This window comes from Symphalangus syndactylus, chromosome 14 (assembly GCF_028878055.3).
Source record: "Symphalangus syndactylus isolate Jambi chromosome 14, NHGRI_mSymSyn1-v2.1_pri, whole genome shotgun sequence".
In the NCBI taxonomy this organism is placed as follows: domain Eukaryota; kingdom Metazoa; phylum Chordata; class Mammalia; order Primates; family Hylobatidae; genus Symphalangus; species Symphalangus syndactylus.
The window spans coordinates 108,022,336-108,036,291 of record NC_072436.2 but is presented as its reverse complement, the minus strand read 5'-3'; the positions used below and the strand labels follow the sequence as shown (position 1 = coordinate 108,036,291).

The following is a 13,956-nucleotide window of genomic DNA, read 5'->3' as shown; positions in this document are numbered from 1 at the left end:
CAGAATTGCTCCAACAAGTGGTACAGCTGGGATTTGAACCCAGACACGTGGGCTCCACTGTCTTAACTCTTAACACTCCCTCCCATGACCTTCCCACGGAGAGTGAGTAGTGATCAAGCGAAGAAAAAGGTTAGTGAGTAAATGAAGGAATGAGAAAAGGTGGCCATGCATGGTAGCTTACTCCTGTAATCCCAGCACTTTGGGAGGCCAAGGCGGGTGGATCACCTGGGGTCAGAAGTTCGAGACCAGCCTGGCCAACATAGTGAAACCCCATCTCCATTAAAAATACAAAAATTAGCCAGGCTTGGTAGTGGGTGCCTGTAATCCCAGCTACTTGGGAGGCCAAGGCAGGAGAATCGCTTAAACCCAGGAGGTGGAGGTTGCCGTGAGCTGAGATTGCGCCAGTGCCCTCCAGCCTGGGCGACAGAGCAGGAGCCATCACAAAAAAAAAAAAGAGACAGAGAAAAGGTCTAAAAGGAGTGGACACTTAAACAAGAGAGAGGATGAGTGAAGGAACGGGTGTGGAAATGAGTGAACTAATGAATGAGTGGATGACTGAATGAAGCAGTTGATGAAGACTGTATGGGGGCCAGATGTGGTGGCTCACACCTGTAATCCCAGCACTTTGGGAGGCCAAGGCGGAAGGATTGCTTGAGCCCAGGAGTTCAAGACCAGCCTGGGCAAAATAGTGAGAACTTATCTCTACAAAAAACAAAATAGAAAAATTAGCCAGGCATGGCAGTGGTCGCCTGTAGTCCCAGCTACTCAGGAGGCTGAGGTGGGAGGATTGCTTGAGCCTGCAAGGTTGAGTCTGCGGTGGGCCATGATTGTGCCACTGCACTCCAGCCTGGGCAACATAGTGAGACCCCATCTCTACAAAAAAATCAAAAAATTATCTGGGCATGGTGTCACATGTCTGTGGTCCCAGCTACTTGGGAAGTGGAGTCAGGAGGATTGCGTGAGCCCAGGAGGTTGACGCTGCAGCGAGCTGTGATCACACCACTGCATTCCAGCCTGGGCGAAAAAGCCAGACCCTGTCTCAAAGCAAAACAAAATAAACAAACAAAAACTGTGTGGGGAACAGATGCAAATGATGGTGGCAGTGCTGGCCTTGTGGTGGCTGGCCCTGGCCCTGCCTCTGGCATATCCCTACCCTGACACTCCCCTGGCCTTTGCAGAGCCGGTGGAGCAGTTCTACCGCTCACTGCAGGACACGTATCGGGCCGAGCCCGCAGGCCCCGATGGCATCCTGGTGGAGGTGGATCTGGTGCGGGCCAGGCTGGAGAGAAGCAGCAGCAAGAGCCTGGAGCGGGAACTGGCCACCCCGGACTGGGCAGAACGGCAGCTGGCCCAGGGAGGCCTGGCTGAGCTGCTGTTGGCTGCCAAAGAGCACCGGCGGCCGCGTGAGACACGAGTGATTGCTGTGCTGGGCAAAGCTGGTCAGGGCAAGAGCTATTGGGCTGGGGCAGTGAGCCGGGCCTGGGCTTGTGGCCGGCTTCCCCAGTACGACTTTGTCTTCTCTGTCCCCTGCCACTGCTTGAACCGTCCGGGGTATGCCTATCGCCTGCAGGATCTGCTCTTCTCCCTGGGCCCACAGCCACTCGTGGCAGCCGATGAGGTTTTCAGCCACATCTTGAAGAGACCTGACCGTGTTCTGCTCATCCTAGACGCCTTCGAGGAGCTGGAAGCGCAAGATGGCTTCCTGCACAGCACGTGCGGACCGGCACCGGCGGAGCCCTGCTCCCTCCGGGGGCTGCTGGCCGGCCTTTTCCAGAAGACGCTGCTCCGAGGTTGCACCCTCCTCCTCACAGCCCGGCCCCGGGGCCGCCTGGTCCAGAGCCTGAGCAAGGCCGACACCCTATTTGAGCTGTGCGGCTTCTCCACGGAGCAGGCCCAGGCCTACGTGATGCGCTACTTTGAGAGCTCAGGCATGACTGAGCACCAAGACAGAGCCCTGACGCTCCTCCGGGACCGGCCATTTCTTCTCAGTCACAGCCACAGCCCCACTTTGTGCCGGGCAGTGTGCCAGCTCTCAGAGGCCCTGCTGGAGCTTGGGGAGGACGCCAAGCTGCCCTCCACGCTCACGGGACTCTATGTCGGCCTGCTGGGCCGTGCAGCCCTCAACAGCCCCCCGGGGGCCCTGGCAGAGCTGGCCAAGCTGGCCTGGGAGCTGGGCCGCAGACACCAAAGTACCCTACAGGAGGACCAGTTCCCATCCGCAGACGTGAAGAACTGGGCGATGGCCAAAGGCTTAGTGAAACACCCCCCGGGGGCCGCTGAGTCCGAGCTGGCCTTCCCCAGCTTCCTCCTGCAATGCTTCCTGGGGGCCCTGTGGCTGGCTCTGAATGGCGACATCAAGGACAAGGAGCTCCCGCAGTATCTAGCATTGACCCCAAGGAAGAAGAGGCCCTATGACAACTGGCTGGAGGGCGTGCCACGCTTTCTGGCCGGGCTGATCTTCCAGCCTCGCCCCCGCTGCCTGGGAGCCCTAGTCGGGCCATCGGCGACTGCCTTGGCGGACAGGAAGCAGAAGGTGCTTGCGAGGTACCTGAGGCGGCTGCAGCCGGGGACCCTGCGGGCGCGGCAGCTGCTGGAGCTGCTGCACTGCGCCCACGAGGCGGAGGAGGCTGGAATTTGGCAGCACGTGGTGCAGGAGCTCCCCGCCTGCCTCTCTTTTCTGGGCACCCGTCTCACGCCTCCTGATGCACATGTACTGGGCAAGGCCTTGGAGGCGGCGGGCCAAGACTTCTCCCTGGACCTCCGCAGCACTGGCATTTGCCCCTCTGGATTGGGGAGCCTCGTGGGACTCAGCTGTGTCACAGGTTTCAGGTGGGGCGAGGGGCTTGGGGAAGAGGCATCCTTGTGTTGGGCATTAACTGTGGTCTTGGTGCCAAGCCCAGTGCTCTGTGGGGTCTCTTTTAGTATGCAGAGCAGCCGGGTGGGGCAGAATGGATTCTCTCCATTTTTAAGATGAGGATGTTGAGGCTCAGAGAGAGGCAGCCACTTGCCACACAGCAAGTGAGAGGCAGTGGCATTCTTCCAATCAATATTTGAAGGCCCGCCATGTGCCAGTCACTGGGATATGTCTAGAATCTGAGACTGACCTGGGCTCAAATTTGTTTTATTCTTTCCACCCCCTAAGCAAGCCACCGTTTTCTTATGCTAAGAGTAAAGCCATGGCCTCCCCTTGGACTGTCTGCCTCCATTCTCTCCTCTTCCACTCTATTTTATATTCAGCAACCAGACCAATCTTCTCAGAACTTGAATCTGATTGTGTCTCATCCCTGCTTACAATCCTTCAGGTACACTCCACCACTGTCAGGATGAAGTCTAAATTCCTTAATTTGGTTTCATTAAGTCGGTCTGCAATCTGCTTGAGCATTTCAGCTTAATCTCCAGAGGATTGCTTCCATATTTCCCCCTAAACATACTTTACCCAAGCTGTAAGGTCCTACAGAATTGTGCCAATAATTTAGCAGTGAGCTTCCTGGTAGCCGAAGCAAAAAGGGAAAGAAAACCACTGTGTGAGTTGTGAGAAAGTAGGAACCAATAAAGGCTGGAGTGGACATAGAAGGCTTTCTGGGAAAGGTAGAGGTTGAACTAAGGAAAGAAAGTATTTTAATAGGTAGGAGGACCCTTCATGGAGCTGCCCTTCCATTAAGGTCTAGCCTGGTCACCGTGCCTGGGTCTGAGGCCCTCCCTCCACAGGGCTGCCTTGAGCGACACAGTGGCGCTGTGGGAGTCCCTGCGGCAGCATGGGGAGACCAAGCTACTTCAGGCAGCAGAGGAGAAGTTCACCATCGAGCCTTTCAAAGTCAAGTCCCTGAAGGATGTGGAAGACCTGGGAAAGCTTGTGCAGACTCAGAGGTGAGGGGAGAGGCAGATGGGAGGTGGCTCACGCCATGCAGGTTGAGGACATGTAGGACCCATTCTCAAGTTTGTCATGGGCATTTCCAGTGCCCCCTGTCCTCTGGGACACCCCATGCCCTCTTTCTGGGCAATGGCTACCGAGAGTCTCCGACTGCACTCACTGCCCAGGCAGAGCCCCCAGAATTGAAAACTTTGCTGCATTCAAAACCTGCCATCATGTGCTCAAGTCTTAGCTAAAGCCATGGAGAACCTCTCCCCTTCTAGGAGTTAACAAGGATGCCTTGTGCATCTAGTAACAGAAGTGACACCTACTGCCACCCTTTGAGGCGTTTAGCACAACTGTTGTCCCGAATTTATAGATGGCAGAGCTAAGGTCCAGAAGGCAGACAAAACTTGATTACAGAACAAGTTAACCGTCTTTCATTCATTCCTTCATCACACATTGTTTGAGCACCTCTTAAGTGCTGTCTGGGATAGATACTGGTAAGTGCCTAATCTGAGGCTCATTTCCATGAAAGATACAGTCCTGAGATCTTTTATTTTTATTTTTATTATTTCTTAAAGACAGAGTCTCGCTGTGTCTACCAGGCTAGAGTACAGTAGTGCGATCATAGCTTACTGTAGCTTCGGAAGTCCTGAGCTCAAGCGATCCTCCTGCCTCGGCCTCCCAAGTAGCTGGGATTATAGGTGCATGTCATCAAACCGGATGATTTCTTAAGTTTTTGTAGACACAGGGATCTTGCTATGTTGCCCAGGCTGGTCTTGAACTCCTGACCTCAAGCAATCCTCCTGCCTCAGCCTCCCAAAGTGCTGGGACTATAGTCATGTGGCACCGCACCCAGACAGATCTTTTTTTTTAAGAGGGGGACAGCAATTGCCCCAAGGAAAGCAATCCCCCTGGGGAATTTGGGGCAGTGGGGCAGCCATCATGGGACCCATGGGTAAGGGCTCAGCGACAGCAGTGCCTGCTCCCCCTAACATTGCCTGTTCTCTCTAGGACGAGAAGTTCCTCGGAAGACACAGCTGGGGAGCTCCCTGCTGTTCGGGACCTAAAGAAACTGGAGTTTGCGTAAGCAACGGGGTGGATTGTCTTGTGGGTCTGCGCAAGGTTTCCCCTGCAGCATTAGCTGGGCTTGTACCACCTGAAAGGAGATGGATCTCTAGGATCTTTCTTACCCTCTTGCCCACCACTTTGGAAATAGCTTCCAGCAGCTGGAAAGTGACCAGTGTGGGCAAATGCTGGGGGTTCTCAGATTTGAAGCTAATGGACCCGTTTGCTGGTTAACATGATCATTCCCATCACTCATTCAACAGATGTATTGAGCACTTGAATGACTGAGGCTGCTGTCCTCAGTGAGCTGACAGTCTAATCAACTCCCCTCTGGAGGAGGTCAGGGGGACTTCCTGGAGGAGGTGATATCTGCATTGAAGCTTCAGTGAGGATAAGGAATGAGCTGAGTGGGGAGAGGGGAGTAAGAAAGGCTTTCCAGGAATTGTAATTTGGCCAGGGATCAGAAAAGGCCCAGTGTGTCCCCAACCTTCCATAGGAGGATGCCACTCCATAGGAGGAGTCCTTTTCCCTCCTGTGGCCGGGAACTGCACAACGTCCCTTGTGCCTGAGCTTTTTTACTTCCACAGCCAAGGGATGGCCTCCCTGGGGAGAATCTTTCCCCCATTTTGAGGGATTCCCAGGAACTTTTGATGTGCACCTAGGATGAAAAAGCAACCCTACTTGCCTGGGACTATCCTGGTTTGAAAACTGAAAGTCTTGCATCCCAAGAAGCCCCTCAGTCCCAGGCAAACTGGGACAGTCGGTCGCTCTATGTGTGGCCAGGGCTGGGGGCCAACACCCTAGGCAGTGCTGCTGGGGTGACAGAAATGGAGACCTAGGCAGGGCTCTAGGGAGTCCAGTTGTGTCTGGGTCACTGAGGAGGGGCAGCCCACCATACATGGGCCCCAAGAAAGCACAATAATTATTATATTTAGATCTGTCAGAATACAGCTTTTTCTTTCTTTCTTTCTCTCTCTTTCTTTCCTTTCCCTTCCTTTCCTTTCCTTCCCTCCCTCCCTTCTTCCTTCCTTCCTTCCCTCCCTCCCTCCTTCCCCCTTTCTTCTCTTTTCTTTTCTTTCTTTCTTCCTTTTTCTTTCTTTCTTTCTTTCTCTTTCTTTCTTTCTCTCTCTCTCTTCCTTCCTTCCTCCCTCCTTCTCTCTCTCTTTCTTTTCTTCTTTCCTTTCTCTCCTGTCTCTCTTTCTTTCCATTCTCTTTCTCTTTCCTTCCTTCCCTTCCTTCCTTCTTTTCCCTTTCCTTTCCTTTCCTCCTTTTCTTTTCTTTTCTTTCTTGAGGCAGAATCTTACTCTGTCCCTCAGGCTGGAGTTCAGTGGCACAATCACAGCTCACCACAGCCTCAACCTCCCTGGGCTCAAGTGATCCTCCCACCTCAGCCTCCCTAGTAGCCAGGACTACAGGCATGCCCCACCTGGCTAATTTTTGTAATTTTTGTAGAAACAGGGTTTCACCATGTTGCCCAGTCTGGTCTCGAGCTACTGCGCTCAAGAAATCCTTCTACCTCAGCCTCACAAAGTGCTGGGATTACAGTCGTAAGCCACCATGCCCAGCCTGTAATTCAGTGCATTTTATATATAATCTCATTAATCTCAAGAGCTGCTGTGGAAGACAGACAGTCATCATCTTCCCCATTTTACAGATGAGGAGACTGAGGCCTGGTGAGGTTAAGTGACTTGCCCATGGTCCCCTAGCTGGTCACCCACAGCTATCAGCTCTCCCTGATCACTGCTCTCCTGTGCCCAAGAAAAAAGCCAGTGTCTCTTGTTTTGAACAGAGACAAGGTGCTAAATTTGTCCAGAAGTAAAAATGATGCTCAAAAGGGGAAATGTCTGAAAACAATAACTGAGGGCCCTTTCTGGCCTTAAACTATTTTCAGCTGAAAAAGCCCCTAGTTCAAGATCGGAACTGCGCTCTAGAGAACAGTGGCCATGGGGTGGAACAGCCTAGAGCTGGGTGACCAGCCACCTGGAGACCAGAAGCCCCCAAGGAGGTTCTGAGGAAGGAAGGAAGGAAGGAAAAGACTATTTCTGGCATTTTCTCAGGCTTCTACTGTGCCAGGCACCCTGTAGACCTCATCTGTCTGTCAAATCAGGGTGCTTAGCTGCTCAAAACCCTACAGGGACTTCATTTGTACACAGAGTCCTTCCCCAGTTCAGTCCCCACTCACCTGTTCACGCTTATCCCCTACACTCGCTGGGTGCTCTCTCCATTCCAGCCACAGGGCCTCCTTGCTGGCTTTCAACCTCCTAGGCATGCTTCTGCCTCCAGGCCTTTGCACTGGCTGTGCCCTCTGCCTGGAATGCTTCTCCCCAGATATCTGCATGGCTCACGCCTTCACCTCCTCTGGTCTTTACTCAGTGAGGCCTTTTCTTTTCTTTCTTTCCCTCTTTCTTCCTTTCTTTCCCTCCCTCCCTCCCTCCCTCTCTCTTTCTCTCTCTCTTTCTTTCTTTCTTTCTTTTTTTCTTTTTCTTTTTTTGAGATGGAGCCTCAATCTGTCACCCAGGCTGGAGTGCAGTGGTACAACCTCGACTCACTGTAACCTCCTCCTCCCAAGTTCAAGTGATTCTCCCGCCTCAGCCTCCAGAGTAGCTGGGACTACAGGCACATGCCACCACGCCTGGCTAATTTTTTGTATTTTTAGTAGAGACAGCGTTTCACCGTGTTAGCCAGGATGATCTCAATCTCCTGACCTCGTGATCCCCCCACCTCGGCCTCCCAAAGTGCTGGGATTACAGGCATGTGCCACCACGCCTGGCCTCAGTGAGGCCTTTTCTGACCCTCACATTTAAAAATAAAACTCTGGCCAGGCACAGTGGCTTATGCCTGTAATCCCAGCACTTTGGGAGGCCGAGGCGGGTGGATCACAAGGCCAGGAGTTCGAGACCAGCCTGGCCAACATAGTGAAACCCCATCTCTACTAAAAATACAAAAAAAATTAGGTGGGCATGGTGGCAGGGGCGTGTAGTCACAGCTACTTGGGAGGCTGAGGCAGGAGAATCACTTGAAACCGGGAGGCGGAGGTTGCAGTGAGCTGAGATCGCGCCACTGCAGTCCAGCTTGGATGACAGAGTGAGACCCTGTCTCAAAAATAAATAAATAAAGAAAGAAAGAAAGAAAACAAAACTCCATCCCCCTCATGGTTAAAAAAAAAAAACTCCATCCACCTCACCACTGTACATTTCCATATGATTCATTGTCTCAGACATCAGCTTGCTTTCCGATTTCTTTGATTACCTGTCTCTCTTCCCCACTGGAATGTCAGCACCCAGAAGGCAGGGATTTTCGTCTGTTTGGCCCACAGCTTTCCTCCCTGGGCCTGGCACATAGTAGGCAAGTGGTCAATATTTAACAATGAATGCCTTAATCCAAGAACCCCTTAAGATTGGGGTGAAATATTTGAGGAGATCAAGACTTAAGGGTGAAGGGATTTGCCAAGGCCTTTAGCAGGGAGCCAAATGCCAGATCCTGGAGTCAAGCTCTGATCCTGTGGCCTTTTGCTGAGGCCAGTGTTCTAAGACTTCAGGATTTCAGAGGCTGAGAACATTTCAGAATGAATTCGAGTGACTGTGTGCAGTTACTGTTTTTTAATTTTTATCAAGGATGCTCATTCAAACAAACAAATAACAACAAAATACCCACTGCTGGCACCGTAATTTTACCAAAGAATAATCATTTTAATATTGAAAAAGTTCAAAGGACATAATTGCAGAATAAAAGACAGCTCTTTATATGGAATGCATTTAACCATATTTTTAAACTAAATGGCCCTCCATTGTCCTTATTTTTCTCATCCCCTTGAAGTCTGGTCTAAATGTTGATCCAGGCTGTGTGACCCTGTGTGAGCTATTTGATCTCCTAGTGCCTCAGTTTCCCCATATGTAAAATGGAGGTAAAAGCCCATAGCTCAGAGTCTTGAGGAGTAAATGAGATCTAGGCTGAGGGAAGGGCCTAGTATGTCCCTGGCTTATAATAAATGCTCAACAAATGTTTCCTTTTGTTATTAAAATGCAAAGGCATATTAGTCAACCACCTGGTTTACCACTGGTGGTGGTCCTCAGCTGGCATTTCAGGATCCCTTCCCCAGGCTGGGGAGGGAGAAGGGTATCTGTGGATGTTGGGAAGAGTAAGAACTGGCTCCCTACTTAGAGACAAAAGCTGGGGAGCCCCAAGCTGGGAGCCCAACTTACCTCTTTTTCTTTTTTTTTTTTTTTTTTTTTTTTTAGACAGGGTCTCACTCTTAGCCAGGCTGGAGTGCAGTGGTGTGATCATGGCTCACTGCATCCTCCACCTCCTGGGCTCAAGCAATCCTTCAGCCTCAACCTCCTAAGAAGCTGAGACCGCAGGACACACCACCACACTTGGCTAATTATTGTATTTTTTGTAGAGACTGAGTCTCACTATGTTGCCCAAGCTGGTCCTGAACTCCTGGGCTCAAGCAGTCCTCTTACCTTGGCCTCCCAAAATGCTGGAATTACAGACATGAGCCACTGTTCCCAGCCTCAGCTGGCCTCTTATGGGGGGCTATGAAATCTACCCCAAGCAGAAAAGATCAGGGTCCTACGTGGAAGGGTTGCAGGGACCTAAGAGGCTGGGGTGGAAGGGAAGAGGAGGGGCCTCAGACAGGACCTGACTTCTGTGCCTTGTCTCTGCCCCATCCTGGGGCTGAATGAGGGGCTGTGACTGTGACTGGAGGTCTTACCCTTGCTCTTTGCCTCCTAGGCTGGGCCCCATCTCAGGCCCCCAGGCTTTCCCCAAACTGGTGCGGATCCTCACGGCCTTTTCCTCCCTGCAGCATCTGGAGTGAGTATAGACTCTGGGACCCCTTCCTCTCAACATCTGAGTGCAGTGCTGTGATCATAGCTCACTGCAGCCTCGAATTCTGTGCTCAAGTCGTCCTCCTGCCTCAGCCTCCTGAGTAGCTGGGACCACAGGTGCATGCTACAGTGCCCAGCAACCTCTGGGTTTTGACAACCCCAAATCCTGCCCACAAGGCACATGCAGAGAGAAAAGCCCTCATTTTGTCCCATTTTTTCTCTCTTCCGCCTACTGCATCCTCAACGTGGCTGGCATATGAGTGATGAGATGACTCCACATCAGATGGGAATCCCCAGTGATAAAAAAAAGTTGTGGATCCTTTCGTGACCTTTGAAACTCTTTTCCTCACAACCTCATTTGCCGCTCTCAGCAATTCAGCTGGGGAGGGGTTGGGGAACATAGTCCTACTTTACAATGCAGGTTAAGGAAGTTGCCAAGCCTCAGGGGCTTAGTTCCTAAGAAGCTAAACAGGGATTCAAGTCCATCATGAGTTAAACTTTGCCCTCTGGCTGGCTGGTTGGAGCCCCCAGGTGATGAAGTCCTGGTCTGAAAAGCTCAGGAGTGTGCCAGCTGCCTATGGTGTATTAGAGCTGGGGGGTGGGAAGGGCAGGTGCCATGGCTGAGGAGGCCCACACTGGGATGGGAAGGGTCGGATGGCCCCCGGACGCTAGCTGATGGCCCCCATCTGATTCCACCTGCAGCCTGGATGCACTGAGTGAGAACAAGATTGGGGACGAGGGTGTCTCGCAGCTCTCAGCCACCTTCCCCCAGCTGAAGTCCTTGGAAACCCTCAAGTGAGTGAGCTGGGCCTGCCCTTCCTGCTGAATCTGGCCCCCAAAGTCCAACTGACTTTTTAAAAATTAATTTAAATTTGTTTTTTTAGACAAGGGCTTGCTATGTCACCCAGGCTAGAATATAGTTCATAGCTCTGCAGCCTTGAACTCCTGGCCTCAAGGAATCTCCTCACCTCAGCTTCCCAAAGTGCTGGGATTATAGGTGTGACTTACCATGCCCAGCCCCTGTGGATTCATCCATCCATTCATTCATTCATTCACTCACCTATTCAATCAGCCATTCATCCTCCCATTCAATGATTCATCCATTCACTCATGCAGTCATTTCTTTACTCACTCATCCAACCACTCACTCAATCATTTCTTTATTTAATTACCCAAGCATTTATTAATTTAATCAACAAATATTTAAGGAGGACCTACTATGTGCAGGCACCTTTCTCGGCCCTGAAGACCCAGCTTTAAACAAAACAAATAAATCCCCTGACCTCAGGAATCTTAAATTCTAGTGAAGAGACACAACGAACAAGTAAACAAGTCAGTAATTATAAAGTATACAGTAATGAAAATAATGTTTGGTGACAGAAAATTATACTAGGGGGTGAAATAGGAGAGATAGATTAGGATTTATCAATAAAGCATTATTATCAAAACAGTCAAACTTTTTAAAAACTGTTCTGGGCTCTGGGAAGTTAGAGATGGATAAGATACAGGAGGATCAATGTGATTTTTTTCTTTTTTTCAGGCAAGGTCTCGCTCTGTCACCCAGGGTGGAATGCAGTGGTGTGATCATAGCTCACTGCAGCCTCAATCTCCTAGGCTCAAGCAATCCTCCCATGTCAACCTTCTGAGTAGCTGGGACAGGTTCATGCCACCACGTCCCGCTAATTTTTGTATATTTTTGTAGACATGTGGTTTCACCATGTTGCCCAGGCTGGTCTTGAACTTCTGAGCTCAAGACATCCTCCTGCCTCTGCCTCCCAAAGTACTGGGATTACAGGCATGAGTCACCGCGCCTGGTTCAATGGGATTTTTTTTTTTTTTTTTTGGGATGGAGTCTCGCTCTGTAGCCCAGGCTGGAGTGCAGTGGTACGATCTGTTTATTGCAAACATCACCTCCTGGGTTCAAGCAATTCTCCCACCTCAGCCTCCCAAGTAGCTGGAATTACAGGCATGCACCACCACACCCAACTAATTTTTGTATTTTTAGTAGAGAGGGGGTTTCACCAGGTTAGCCAGAATGGTCTTGAACTCCTGACCTCAAGTGATCCGCCCACCTCATCCTCCCAAAGTTCTGGGATTACAGGCATGAGCCACCACGCCCAGTTCAACATGATTTTTTACTGAACCTAGAGGATATCAAAATCTTCCCACACTCCCCCTCACAACCAAGGTCTTAGGATGGCCAAATAATTTACCGGAATTTACTTAGCAATTTCCTTAATTGTAGGACTGTGGGACTTCTCCAGTAATTTCTAGTGTCCTAGGTAACACTGTGAGCTACATTTCTTCTCCTTAGTCCTTCCCTCCCTCCCTTTCTTACCCACCACCCCACTTAAGTATTTATTGAGCACCGACTATGTGCCTGGCAGTGCTCTAGGCACGGGGATACAGTAATGAGCAAAACAGACACAGCCCTGCTCCATATGAAGCCCACAACCCGGCAGAAAGGATTACACAGCCATTAAACAAATAATGCCAACACTTATTTCATTATAGTGCTGAAAAGTGGCGCAGAGGGAAAAGAGGGGACGTTGTAAAATCACGGGACAGGTGGGAGCAGGAGGGTGCGCTGTCCCTCCCATCCACCTCCTCATCCCTGCCCTCCCGCTTGGCCACAGAACCTAACGGTATCCTCTTATTTACCGAGAGGTAGCTTTAGTCTGTCTACAGCGCCATTCACAGCCTATGACCCAGAACTCTCCTTGAGGTCAAAGGGAGGCATGCAAGTTTGGTCCTGAGCCGTCCCCCTCACTGTGTCCCCACAGCCTGTCCCAGAACAGCATCACAGACCTGGGTGCCTACAAACTCGCAGAGGCCCTGCCTTCACTCGCTGCATCCCTGCTCAGGCTAAGGTGAGTGGGGCCCCGGCTACTGGTCAGGTGCTGAGCCGGGGGGCTGCAGAGCGCAGGGAACCCACATCGTGCTGGCTGCAGGGGACACTGAGACCCTAGAAGAAATCACCACAGCCCTGAACAAAAGGATTAGCGGGACCTGGGGAAAGAAACTCTGGGCAAGTCACTTATTCATTCCTAGCCCGTTTTCTTACCTGGAAAATGGGAACCATCCTAATAGTCTATGTAAGCACTTGTAACAATGCCAGGTTCTGTTGTGCAATAAATATTGGTCCTTTTCCCCCAGGGATGGCGGGGCCAAGCTTTTTCTGGAACCTAGGGGTGGTGACTTCTGGAAGGCTAACCACGCACGGCAGCTTTTGCCGGCCTTGTCACTTACATGTCGGTCAGTGTTTCACTGCCACCTTCTGGTAGGCGTTGGCATAGCACCTCTTGCTTTTGAGTGACTTCCAGCCAGGCCCTGGTATGGTCCCAGAGATAATGAGAGGACTGAGCTTGGACCAGAGCCCCAGTCATCCAACCCAGCATTACCAGGTCTTCTCACTCGCCAGACTGGGAGAAACTGCTCTCCTCTTCGCCAGAGCTCTTCACTTACTGAGGACAGCCAGAGTCAGATTCCCAGGAAAGATGGCATTTGGTCCCTTATTATTTATTTATTTTTAATTTTTTTAATTTTTGTTTTTGAGATGGAGTCTCGCTCTGTCACCCAGGCTGGAGTGAAGTGGTGTGATCTCAGCTCACTGCAACTTCTGTCCCCCAGGTTCAAGCAATGCTCCTGCCTCAGTGTTCCAAGTAGCTGGGATTATAGGCGCCCACCACCACGTCCAGCTAGTTTTTATATTTTTAGTAGAGACAGGGTTGCGCCATGTTGGCCAGGCTGGTCCCAAACTCCTGATCTCAGGTGATCCACCTGCCTCGGCCTCCCAAAGTGAGTACTAGGATTACAGGTGTGAGCCACCATGCCCAGCCACCTTATTTATTTATTTATTTGGAGATGGGGTCTCACCCAGGTTGGAGTGCAGGGGTGCAATGATAGCTCACTATAGCCTTGACTACCTGGACTCAAGCGAACCTCCCACCTCAGCCTCCCAAGTAGCTGGGTCCTGTACCCTCCTGAGCCTTGTTAGTTTCTTCCCAGCATGATCACTGTTTTACAATATTTTATTTATGTAGGTGCTTACTTCTTCCTATGCAAAGAAACTCAAAAGCAAAAATAGAATCTGTTTGGTTCATAGTTGTGCTAAAAACTAGAGATACAAATATGAACTAGAGAGATGTCGTTCCTTGTTTTTGAATTTCTTTGCATAGTAGGAATTAGGCACATACATAAATAAAA

The 13,956-nt window shown here is 50.8% G+C and overlaps 1 protein-coding gene across 18 annotated transcripts in view; it reads left to right on the top strand.

Moving 5' to 3' along the window:
- Positions 1-13,956, top strand: part of CIITA (class II major histocompatibility complex transactivator) — a 61,363-nt gene that overhangs the window by 29,084 nt on the left and 18,323 nt on the right. For 14 of the 18 annotated variants that reach the window (XM_063618175.1, XM_063618170.1, XM_055242553.2 and 11 more), the window contains 6 exons: positions 1,179-2,829; positions 3,709-3,867; positions 4,868-4,939; positions 9,656-9,736; positions 10,453-10,545; positions 12,534-12,620. In XM_063618175.1, coding sequence (XP_063474245.1) covers positions 1,179-2,829; positions 3,709-3,867; positions 4,868-4,939; positions 9,656-9,736; positions 10,453-10,545; positions 12,534-12,620 — 2,143 coding nt within the window. Of the gene's footprint in view, positions 1-1,178; positions 2,830-3,625; positions 3,868-4,867; positions 4,940-9,655; positions 9,737-10,452; positions 10,546-12,533; positions 12,621-13,956 lie in introns of those variants that run through there. The other 4 variants (XR_010115776.1, XR_010115775.1, XR_010115777.1 and 1 more) reach the window with 3 other exon arrangements.